The following is a 12,310-nucleotide window of genomic DNA, read 5'->3' as shown; positions in this document are numbered from 1 at the left end:
CTCTGGCAGGGGTGGCCTTCCTGCCTCAAACCCCATTACCTCAAGGTCCAGTGGCAGTGCCCCCACCCTGTCCTGCCTGTCCTCAGAGCACCCAGCCAGCATCTCAGAGCACTCCTATGTGCTGCCTGAGCTGGGTGCTGGCACCACGTCTCTCACCTTCATGGCTAGGGCTGGCCACAGGGAGCGGGGTGGTTATGATCCCAGTGGGGGAGGACCAGATGGAGCAGAGAACAGAAACTGAGGCCCCTGGGGGCCTAGAACCAAGGACGGATGGCCCAGGAGGCTCTGGGCTTGCAAGGTCTCCCAGGGGCGGGTGTGAGTGGGCTGCAGGGAGTGGGCTATGGGGGCTGGTTAGGTGGCTGAACTAGAAGCTGTCCTAAGTGAGTTTTCTGCCATCAGTGAACAGTGGAGGGGGGCTGGGAAGGTGTCTTGGACTTGGAGACCTGGAATTCCCAGATGTTCTGCTGGTCTGTGGGACAGTTGGCGGGACATGTGGAAAGCCGGGAAACGCGTGTGTGTGTGCTCACTGCAGTGACACAGCATGGCCGTATCCGTTTGCTGTGGAGGTGGGGTTGACAGAGGAGGGAACCGAGGCCCAAGAGGTGAAGCAGCTTGTCTGAGGTCACCCCGGGCGACCAGGATGCAGGCCTGCAGATGTGCACTTTGGAGCTCTGCCTGGAGCTGGGGTGGAGGAGCCTGCCTGCTGCCTCGTGCCCTCTGCCGGGCCTGGGGGATGTCCCAGGCCCAGGGCTGGCTGCTGCCTTCCTGCTCCTCCTCCCCAGGGAGGTCTGCTGGAGTAAGCAGGGCCCGGGTGGCAGCTGGGGGCTGTCAGCAGTGGCAGTGGCATCAGGAGCAAGGCCAGGAGGCTGGAAACAAGCCACTTCCCAAAATAGCTCTGATAACCACGGGGCAGGAGGGCCCAGCCAAGCCTCAGCCCTGACAAGCAGAGCCTGCAGCTGGCCTCCCTCCCCAGCAGGCTGGGCTCAGTCCCTGGTTTCCGCTGACGGCCTGTAAGGCCCACTCACTCTAGGCTTCGTGGCCCACCTGAGAAGTGGGAGGCTGGCCTGGGAGATGGGACCCTGTGACTCAGAACCCGAGGCTGAGTACAGCCCCTGTGGCTGGAGGTGGTCACGGAGGCCTGGCAGGACAGATGCACTGGAGCAGGGGGCGGTAGCGGGAGTCGGGGGCAGAGGCCACTGCAGGCTGGCAGGAGGCCCCGGGACCACAGTTCTGTGCCAGGATCTGTCCGGGAACACCAGGGATGAGCAAGGATGGAGATGGGGTGGCAGGGCGTCACCCTGGGCAGGCTCTTTAACAGGCATGTGAGGGGGTCAGGGTGGGGTCTCAGGACCTTTCCTCCAGAAACCTCAGCCCAGCAGCGCCCGTTCTCGAGTCCTGGGGTTGGCCATGAGTAGGTGGGACAGAGACAGCAACAGTTGGAGACCTGCAACTCCGGTTCGGGAGCCGCTCCAGAAACCGGGGCTCTCTGGTGGGGAGCTGCTGGAGCCTCCTTAAGGTGGTTGGCGTAGGGAGCCAGGTTCTGGGTACCCCAAACTACTGGTTCTGATGCCTCTCTGCCCCCCCACTCCAGGCTGTGAGCGGGACCGCCTGTCCTTCGGGTTCTGCGAGACGCTGCGCCTACTGGGCCGCTGCCAGCTGCCCACTGTCCGCACCCAGTGCTGCCGCTCGTGCTCTCCACCCAGCCACGGCGCCCCCTCCCGAGGCCATCAGCGGGTTGCCCGCCGCTGACTGCGCCAGGATGCACAGAGCGACCGACAGACCTCAGTGCCCACCACGGGCTGTGGCGGAGCTCCCGCCCCCTGCGCCCTAATGGTGCTAATCCCCTCTCACTACCCAGCGGCAGGCTGGGGACCTCCTCCCCCCTCAAAAAAGGTATTTTTTTATTCTAACAGTTTGTGTAACATTTATTATGATTTTACATAAATGAGCATCTACCATTCCAAAGCACAGCGTGACTTCGTCTTGGATTTGGAGAATCTTAAAAGTGAGAAATTCTTCCCCCCACCCCTCTGCCCAAAACTCCACCGCCACAGCACCTCGGCAGGCGCGGCTTCTCACCTGCTCCTCTGGGACAGATCTGCAGGGGGCAGCGTAGAAAATGAGTCCATGAGAGCATGGCATCTGGTGAGGCATGGAAGGCCTCAGAAGCTGGGGGGCTGCTCCCCAGGGAGGGCTGTCTGCAGAGGGTGGGGTTCTGGGGGCAGGAAGGTCTTCTGGACAGGGGCACAGCTTGGCCCTTACTTGCTGCCTGCCTCCAGCTCAGGCTCCCAGCCTTCCCTGGGTCCCCACTCTGTGGTCCTCAGAGACCTGTTCCACAGGGATCGAGCCCACCTTGTCACTTGCAGGGACTGCCCTCTGGAGTGATGGGGACTGGGGCCCCCATGGGGACCTCCCTGGCCCTGTCTGTTCTATCTGTTGACTCTTCTGCAAAAAGCAGGCAGAGAGGGGAAGAGCAGGCTGGCCAGCTGTGCCCTACTGTGTCCCCACGTGTCCCTTCATCTCTGTGCCCAGAGATAGGGCTGGGCTAATTGTCACTGCTTCAGGGTGGCCCCTTTCCCACCACCAGCCCCAGCTACAGGTTCCTACCACGCTGATCTGTGGTCCAGCACCTGGCACCTGCCTACCCACAGCCCCTTCCCCTCCCATAAAATCTAGTCCCATGGAGCCAGACAGTGGTGCCCACAGCTGGGAACAGATGGGCATGAAGGTACTTTGAAGAGGGTCCTGGCCTGGCCAGGGGCGGGAGGCTGGGGAAGGGGCGGACACTGTCCCCCCAGGCCCAGGCCCAGCCCTGGATCCCACCCTGGCCTCTGGCTGTGAGCCTTAGACTCAGCCGTTGACAATTTCCTCCTCAGCCCTCCCCCTGGAAGGTATTACGCCCCTTCTCCAGGTGGGGGACACTAAGGTTCAGAGAGCTCGCCCTGCAGCCTACAGGGGTCACCTCTCACATTCTACTCTCCAGCGTATGACATCCCTGGACGAAAGGCGAGTGTAGCCCTGGAGCCTGCATGTGGCAGCCGCGGCCACTTAGGGCTGGGTGTATGCTGGGGATGGAGGGGACACCACTGAAAATCACTCCTGGCTGGGCGCGGTGGCTCACACCTGTAATCCCAGCACTTTGGGAGGCTGAGGCGGGCGGATCACCTGAGGTCAGGAGTTTGAAACCAGCCTGCCCAATGTGGCAAAACCCCATTTCTGCTAAAAATACAAAAATTAGCCAGGTGTGGTGATGGGGACCTGTAATCCCAGCTACTTGGGAGGCTGAGGAAGGAGAATCGCTTGAACCCGGGAGGCGGAGGTTGCAGTGAGCTGAGTTCGCACCTTTACACACCAGCCTGGGCGACAGAGCAAGACTCCATCTCACACAAAAAATAAAATAAAATAAAATTACTCCTTAGGGGCTGAGACCAAGAAACAGTATCAGAGGCTGAACCCCTCGGCGATGAGCGTCTGTCCCAGGACTTGGAAAGGAGGGAGGGAGCATGGCCACGGCAGCTGCCTGCAGGTGCGTGTCCTGCTGCTCCCCAATTCAACATGCTCACCTCATTTCACACCAACAAGCCCGATCCTCAGAGGAGGAACCCAAGGCTCTGAGAGGAAGTACCTGGCCCAAGGGCACATGCCCTGGTGACACAGGCCCATCCTAGGCTTCAACTGCCCACCTCCAAGCTCCAGGCCACCCTGAGCAGGTGGAAGAGGGAGAGGGCCCCAAGCAGGTCCCAGTGGTGGCTTTGCACAGAGAGGGCAGCCTGCCAGAGTTCACGCAGGAAAGCAAGTTGCCGGGCAAGCTAGCGTGAGTCCCAGCCCCGCTGTGCTGCCCGAGGGTGGAGGAGCCTCAGGCGTGCTTCCTGTCTGTCTGCAGCAGCCCGGCTGGCCCAAAGAGACCCTGGGGACCCACGCTCTGAGTCACGGCTTCCCAGGCCTTAGTCAGAACGGCCCCTGGTGGCACTCCCTTCCAAGGGGTGGGGAGCAGGGCCTGTCGACTTGTTCCTGACCCACACACCGAGCCAGTCCCTGTCCCAGCTCTGCCGCCGCTGCTCTGCTGCGTGACTCCAGGAAACCCCAGCCTCGCTGAATCCATGTCCCCAGAAGAGAAAAGCCTGCCAGGCCTTGGCCTGCCCTGTCTGGGAATCCTTGCTGGAGCCACCCCGAAACACCCCTATGGAAACCCCTTTGGTCTTCATCATTCTTGGGTGTTTTCCACTGATGACTGGGGGTGTCCCCAGTGGCAGCTGGGCCTGAGCTGTCAGCCAAGGCAGGAGACAAACAAGCCTGTGACTCAGGCAGGGCATGGCACAGCTGGCGGAAGGAGGCATGCCTGTTCTTGTGGCTGGGCGGGGGGTTATCCGGACACAAGGAGTCTCCAGCTTCCGGCTTTCCCACCTCGGTGCCCCCAGCCCACACCTGCAGCTTGGCCATGGTTCTTGGGGCCTCCCAAGGCTGCCCCTGCTGGCAAAGGCATCCTGACACACCCGCCCCAGGGTGAGCCAAGGGCAGAGACACCCAGAAACGCCAGGCTGGAAGGTCAGAGAGCCCCTCCTCGCCCCCCGCAACACCAATAAGCCCTGCCTCACCCTCCAAGCCCTTGGGGTGAGCCCCATCACCAGTGACTATAACTGAATTTCAAAGCAGAATATTATACAAATTAGTAGTTTATTTCTTCCTTTAGTATTACAGTTCCAAAACGTAACTTGAAGGTCAGCACAGGAGCTGCTGTGATATAAAAGGAGAGAGTCACCTGGCGCCCCCTGCAGTCTTCCAGTTGCCCAGCAGCGGTGGGACGCTCAGTGGCACACACTGGGTCTCTGTATGGCCTCCCACCTGCAAGGACTTCCCCGGGCAGGCCCAGCTGCCCAGAAGCCCCGGAACACACAGGAAGACAACACTATAGGATGGCATGTGGGGATCTGTGCAATACAAACATGTAGCTAGAAAACCCAACTGAGGATCTGTCTAGAATACTTCCGATATCAATATACCGTAGTTGAAACCAGAACCATCTCCAGCTGTCAGCAGTCTTGGTGGCTACTGTACAGCTGTCAGCATGACTACAGGCAGCGCCCGAGGCTACCTGGGGTAAGAAGTGGGCCCGCACATCACATCGGTGAGTCAGTGAGAGCCAGGGCCAGAGGGAAGAGCAACTCGAAGGCTGAGGCTGGCACAGATACACACAAGGGAGTCACACACATAACATAAGAACTTGTTATATAAAGTAGATATGTGGAATCTAGAAACACCTTGAGAAAATAGCCTATAAAAATATAAACTGTAGTGAAAGTGTACAAAAGTATTAACACAGGTTCAACCCATAAAAAACCCCATCCATTTAAAAGCTGGCAATTCGCAGCAGGTGTGGGGAGGGAGCTCCCCTCGGTCCTGGTGCACGCATTTGGACAGGGCTTTGGGTTTCCCAGCTGGCAAGGTCCCCCTTGCAGGGGCCACGGGCTGGGTGTTGGGGTGAAGGTTCAGAGGAGGAACAGCAGCTTGGGGCAGCCCCTGTCAGAAGGGCCCCCTGCCATGGCAGCCAGTGGAGGCCAGGGACCTTCAGGGCACTGGAGGGGACAGAGCAGCTCTTTCCTCAGTGACCCGAGGGAGGGGAAGTGTTAGCACGAAAGAGTGGGGCCCACAGTCCAGGAAAGAGGAGTTGGCTCCCTCCTGTTCCCAAACTGGAACCAGGCGGAGCTGCCCTCTCTTGGCTTCTGGACACGCATCACTTGATTCCAGGCAGGAGAACCTCTGAGAAAGTGTCCCCAGTCCCTTTCCTCCAGGAACTCTCCTGCTCTCGCACACACTGCCCGGCAGCTGCTGACAACTGCCTGGAAACACTAACATACCACCGTGGGTTGCAGCCACGACGGGTCCCTGGTCAGGTGCATCTCTCAGGGCAAACTGGACAACACGAGCCTGTCCCTAAAGGCAGCTCTTAGCCCCAGGACATGGCAGTGTGTGCTGGCATGTTCCAGGGGCCATTGGCTCGGAAAGTAAAACCTGAGGGCAGCTGGTGCTGGCCCACAGGCCCAGCCCCATTCCTGCTGCACCTCCTCAGCAGCTGCCCCCCAGGCTGACAGCTGTCGTTTCACGATGGGCTGAGGGGTGGGGGGGGTTCCAACATTTGATTCGAGCAGACTGCAACGCCCAGCTCACAGGACAACTGAAGGAGTCAGACCTCAAATTGCTGTTCTCAAAGACAATGACAAAACCCATTTTTGATGCCTGAAAAGAGGCAAAGGCTTCTGGCTAAATATACAGGCCAGCTCCGTCTACCCCGTGAAACATTAACCAACTCCACTAAAGACACGAAGCCGGAGCTCACTCTAGCGTGTGCTGAAACACCAACTTTGCCGTGGCATTGCTAGAAAGTTGACAGCAAAAAATAATAGGAAAAAAGTACTTCTTAAAACTGCATTACTTCAATTCTTAGCCTCAGTGTGTTCGTATCAACAAAGGATGATTTCCAGTTTTTTTCGGGTAATATGAAACATTCCACTGAGACCATTTCTCTTGTATTTTCATAACACTGTGCCAGAAAACATCCTCTCACATCTACGCATCAGGGATGGTCTAGAGGGATTCAGCAAAAACAAGCTCCTTGCTCAAAGCCTCTCCCCAGCCTTCAGAAAGGCAGTCCTCTGAGTTCCCAGAAACTGCTGTGTCAGAGGCAACAGTGCCCCTGCATCCTGGCAGAGAACAAGGATGCTTTCAGGCAGTGGTGGGGTGGGCACACATCTGGGAGAGCTCGCCCAAGCCTGCCCCAAGCAAAAAAGTTTCCCAGCCCCAGGCACTGGCAGCCAGCCTCCTGCACAACCCAGGCAGGTGGAGGAGACACCAAGAACACTGGCCATCCCCAAGGAGGCCATGGTTTTCAGCTGTCCAAGAGCGTTCACGCTGCGGCTGCACCACTGCCCTGCAAAGCACCCCCGAAAACATTCCTCCATCCCCTCAACCAAGGCCAGCCCAGGCGTGGGCCTGCTTTGCAATATGACGGTCCCCTGTTTACTTGGAATCCCATCCCATCGTACTTGGTGAATGATTTCCACGAGTCAAGAAGGGCATTCCACAGAATCTCACAGAGCCATGCCTGGCACGGGGCAAGCTGGGGACAGAGCAGCCCAGTGATCTGCAAACACAGGCTGGCCATGAGAAGTGAGGGTGGGTGTCTGGGCAGCCAGGCCCTCCCAATGCAGGCTGGGAGCCACTGTTGGAAGAGTTGTGTGTGGAAGAGCAAAGGCTATTCTAGAAATGGGGCATGGCTGGCAGCTTAAAGCCACTGGTGGGAGGTTCACAGGCTTTCTACAGTGGCCATTTCTGAACAAGGGATGTGCCTGCTTTTCTAAGGCAGCCCCTTTTCATACCAACCTTATGCCTGAGGCAGCAACCCTCTGGCCTACAGGTGCCTGAAGCACAGCTGGCATCCTTTATAGCACTGCCATTCAAAACCACACACCACTGCCCACTATGTACAGGAGAGAGAACATGGGGAGATGCCCAGCAAAGCAAGGTTTCAGAGGGTCAGAGCACCGACAGGCTGACGGAGGCTGGAAACAGGCTCTTGCAAATAGCCACTGGTAAGCCCGAGGATCCACCAACCAGGCAGAAAGCGTGACTGAGATACGTGTAACCAAAAGCATGGCACGGAAATGGCTGTAAACAGATTAGACCTCCCACCCCTGCCCCCCGCACAGTGGGAAATGAGGAAGGGCAGCCTGGCTTGGGACATCTGCCCAGCAGATCCCCAGAGGCCACACACGTTACATTCTGGCTTTTAAGTGCACTTTCACCCTTTGGGCACACTTTGGTTGTGAAGGAAGGAAGAGCAGCATCCCGGAGCCCACTCAGGTATCCTCCTCCTCGTCACTGACCAGCTCACCCTTGTCAGGGCTGGTGTCCCGCTCACGCAGGAAGTCCTCACGGATGGCCTCCAGCTCGGTCAGCTCCAGCCGGACTTTCTCCAAGTGGTAGGCACGTCAGTTCCGGATCTGGCGTAGGGGGAAAGGGTTCAGGTCCCCAAAGGAGATACTGATCAGCTTCCTGGCAGGACGCAGGGGAGAGACAAGAGAATCAGCAGCGCTCCAGAGAGTGCTCACACACAGCCCTCACAGGCACAGCAGGTGGCCTGGGGCAGGGTGGGAAGAGCACTGGCCAGGCTTGGGGCCTGATGCAGGGGACAAGGCCCACCTTCTGCAGAGAGGTGACAAGGAACAAAGGCCCAGCAAGAGGCAGGTTCAGAATGATGGCCTGGACTCCAGCTCTGCCACATGCTTGCTGTGTGACTGAAGTCATTGCCTTTTGTGGCCTCTGATTCCTCATCTGCACACTGGGGTAACAGTAGTGCCACCTCCTAGGGTGTGGGATTACTCGTGTTCCCACACATAAGCGCTGAGAAGAGCTCCTGGCACTTGCATGGTGATGGTGGGTGTGTCTGCATCCTCGGGCAGGCACGAGGCCTGGCACCGGGCACGAGTCCGGGACGTCTGTGTCCCAGGATTCATTGACTGGGAATGAACACAGGCCCAGGCAGTCCTGGCGATGACTGTCAGACCCAGTCGGCAATGTGACAAGTGTCCAGATGCAGTCTACAGAGAAATGTGCAGCTCGTGGGTTTCACATCCCCAGGTCAAGGCTCCAATTTTCAATAAAAATGTTAAGGTTATGATCCACTTGCTCCTAACCACTGGTCAGTGGCTTAATAAAAACAAAACCAAAAGCTGTCCTGAGGCCTGGCTATGGATTTGTAGCACTAATGGGTCAGTCACACTGGTCTCTGGGGATCACAAAATAGGCCAGTTCCTCCAACACTGGGACCACCATCTTCCCCTCTCTGGATTCTGCCAGGCCCCAGATGCTTTGTATCCACCAACATGGGCTCATGCGCTTCCCTGTCAACCAAAGGCCCAACAGACTCACCAGCCCCAGGAAAAGCTGTGATGAAACAGAAATGCCCCGAAGGACTTCCTGCCTGTCCCCATCAGAGCAGGCCATTTGCTCCTGCTGCTGTCGGCTGTGTGGGCTCCTTTTAACACAAGGCACACACGAGGGTGCAACCTTTTATGTTTCAAAACACCCACTACTGCCTGGACATGCTTAACTCTCGTCCAGAGGCTTAAGGTCAGAAAGGCCAGCTTTATTTAAATTCCGAATTCCCCAGTGTGTGTTCTGGAACATGGGAGCACCAGAGAACAGAGAACGCCCAAGCACAGGGGTCCCCGCGTGTGGATTTCTCGGGTTCCGCCTCCTGCCTGGCTCTGCAGACCGGGCTGCCAGCCCCAGCAGGCGGGAGGAGGCTCCGTGTGAACGGGGCACAGGGTCCCCACCACCAGTCCTTTCTCCCCAACAGCTGTCAGCTCACAGCCCCCACAAACCCCAAACCTACGGCGCCCAACCCTCCTGTGCTGCAGAACACGAGCCCGAAGTATAATTCTTCATTTGCTCCTCAGTCAGGAGCTGACAGAGACCCCTCAGCCCAGGCTGGCACCCGGGAAACCAGACCCCACCTCTGCCTCAGGCCTGGAAGGTTCCTCTGGGAGATGAGAAGGTGCCCCATGGTCAGCTAAATTTGGGAGACGATGCTCAGCGCCTTAAAAGGCTCCTAGAAGTCCTGCTGCACAACGTGGTTCAATCCTGTGTAACTCCCGTCTCCTGAATGCAGCTGACCACACAACTCCCTCCCTGTGTTTCTGAAGGCCGATCGCTGTGCTGCAGGACTGGCCTCCTTGCAACCACTAGTCTGGGGAGCTCATTAAAACACTGAGGCTCCAGCCCAGAGGCGGGTTATGGGCCCCTGCAGTCTTGATAACAGCAGGGAGCCTGCCGCCGCCTTGGCACCCCTTAAAGCACCTGTTGGTGTGGCGACCCCGCTTTCTAAAGCAAGCTGCAGGAGACCGTACCGCGAGCCGCTCACAAGGAGGCGCTGCAGGACCATGCAAGGCCCAGCAGTGTGGGAGGGGCCAGGTCGGCCTGCGGTGCCAGGGAAGGGGCGGGCACTCGCCAGAGCCACGCCCACTCGCCTCGGCTCCTCCTGGCAGCGCCTGGGACCCAGTACAGAACTGAGGGCAGCGGCGCTCCCAACACAGCCCTAGCTGTCGGCATGGGCGAGCTCACTCCCTGTCACTCTCGGCAATCCTGACCCAACACGAGATGAACAGAAACCCTCCAGGCTCACCCCAGGACTCAGAATCAAACTTTCCCCCGCAGATATGATTCCCATATCCCTCCTCATTTGGCAGAAATCAGGGCACTCTTGTTGGTGCTATTAGTAAGCCTGAAACTATTACAAACACACTCCCCAGTAAAAGACTCTAAAAATAGCGATGACCTCCAGGAAGCCTGGCATGGCCTCAGCCAGCACCTCAGCTCCCATTGTCCAAATCGGCTCTCAGGGTCAGAGCAGCCAACAGCTGTGGTCCAGGGGATATACGGATGAGGGTGGCCCAGAACAGGCAATGACCGTGTGGCCAGGGAGGGTTCCTGAATACTTGGCTGCCCAGGCCAGAAACACAGGGCTCTTCCAAGTCAAGGATCACTTGAGCCTGGGAGTTTGAGACAAACCTGGGCAACATAGTGAGAACTGGTCTCTACACAAAAATTTAAAAAATAGCTGGGCTTGGTGGTGGCACGTGCCTGTAGTCCTGGCTAGTCAACAGGCTGATGTTGGAGCATCACTTTGAGCCCAGGAGGTTGAGGCTGCAGTGAGTGGTGATCTCATCCACGGTACCCCAGCCTGGTGACAGAACGATATCCTACCTCCAAAAAAATTTTTTTTAAACTGACTAGACAGGTGTCTTGGTGGCATGACAGGTCCTGGGCCCCTTCCAGGTCTGTGACCTTGGACAGGTGGCTTTTCCTCTGGACTTCAGTGTCCCCATCTGAGTGAGAAAAGGCAGTGGGGACGCAGATCTTCAAGTTGAAGCAGTGTGGAAGCCGCGTCTGAAAAGCCATACTTGGGGCTCCAAGTCCAGCACACAGTCCTAGCAGGGCCCAGCGGGGTGGCCAGGGTGGCACAGGTATCAGGTCCCAACCTCCTTCCCTCTTTGCCCACTCTCAGACCAAGGAATTCATCTTCTCAGAGCTGCTGTCCAACCTGTACTCGCATGGGGACCAGAACACGCTAATGGAGGAGTCGGCAGAGAAGGCACAGTGGGGAGACGACATGCTGCGCAAGCGCCACGTGCTGACGGAGGCACCCGGCAACATCGGTGACATCAATACGACCACTGTCAGCACGCCCACGGGGGCCCGTGGATGACTCCTGGCTGCAGGTGCACAGCATCCCGGCTGGACACAGGTACCAGGGCCAGCCCCCACGGTCCCAAAGTCCCCCAGCCTCCATGGCTGAGCCTGGGGGCTCTTGAAACAGGCTCCGTGCCCAAGCTGGCAGATGTGGGTGCTCTCTGGAGCCATCAGAGAGGGCAGAGAGCTCATGGTTTATGGTGTAGGGGCTGGGAGCTTGGAGGGGGTTGTGTGTGGGGCTGGACTCTGAGGTGGGCAGAGGCCTAGGAACATCATCCTGGGCACGCCGTACCTGTTGTGCAGTCTGAGTCATGCTGCCAGGTCAGGGTATCCAGCTCCCAGCCTGGGAGTGTCAAGAGCCAAATCCACTGCAGAGCAGTGGTGATAGTCAGGGTCCCACCTCATCTATCTGTCGGCAATCCAGTGGCCATCTAGGTGAGAGTCCCATACACACGGTCATCCCACAACACACTTCACAGGACAGGCAGGGACAAAGAGCCCCCTTCCCTCCCTCCCAGGTACCATCATAGCTGCTAGCGTGTGGCCGAAGGCAGGGTCCCTGGCCCCAACAGAAGCACTACCGCAGGCCAGCGGTCTCATGCACCTTGGCCTGTTGCTCCTAGAGGTTACCTGTGCTATTCAGCCAACGGGACCACAGTGCCTGTTGGCCCAGCTGAGCTCTGCCTAGCGAGCCCATCTGCCTTTCCTGCCACGGACTCTCACTCTTCTGCTTTTCCCAGCAGAAAGGGCCCAGCCTCACCTATGCAACCTGCAGCCCCACCCCCGCCAACCAGTTGAGGCTCCCCTCTTAGACTTATAAGTCTATGGCCAGTGGCATCTGGCTACCTGCCCTCCCTGCCTTCCCCAGGGTCCCTTCAGAGGGCCCTGGGCTTTCTGACCACCCAGAGGGACCTCCGGCACTCACTGCAGCCGTCCATCCCTTATAGCTTCACCATTTTGGTTCAAGCAGTGTTCCTTATCAGGCCAGGTGGCTGTTGGGTGGGGTTCCCCAAGCAAGAGGTGGCCCTGGGCCGTGGGTTGGAAGACAGGGTGACCAGAGAAG

The 12,310-nt window shown here is 58.1% G+C and overlaps 1 protein-coding gene across 1 annotated transcript in view; it reads left to right on the top strand.

Moving 5' to 3' along the window:
- Positions 1-1,968, top strand: part of ADAMTS7 (ADAM metallopeptidase with thrombospondin type 1 motif 7) — a 52,641-nt gene extending 50,673 nt beyond the window's left edge. Inside the window, exon 24 of the mRNA XM_024349314.3 lies at positions 1,592-1,968. Coding sequence (XP_024205082.2) covers positions 1,592-1,749 — 158 coding nt within the window. The 3' untranslated portion in view covers positions 1,750-1,968. The remainder of the gene's footprint in view (positions 1-1,591) is intronic.
- Positions 1,969-12,310: the final 10,342 nt, after the last annotated feature.

The sequence above is a fragment of the Pan troglodytes genome, chromosome 16 (genome assembly GCF_028858775.2).
Source record: "Pan troglodytes isolate AG18354 chromosome 16, NHGRI_mPanTro3-v2.0_pri, whole genome shotgun sequence".
Classification (NCBI taxonomy): domain Eukaryota; kingdom Metazoa; phylum Chordata; class Mammalia; order Primates; family Hominidae; genus Pan; species Pan troglodytes.
Note: the sequence above shows the minus strand (reverse complement) of the source record. Positions and strands in the feature narration are given on the sequence as shown.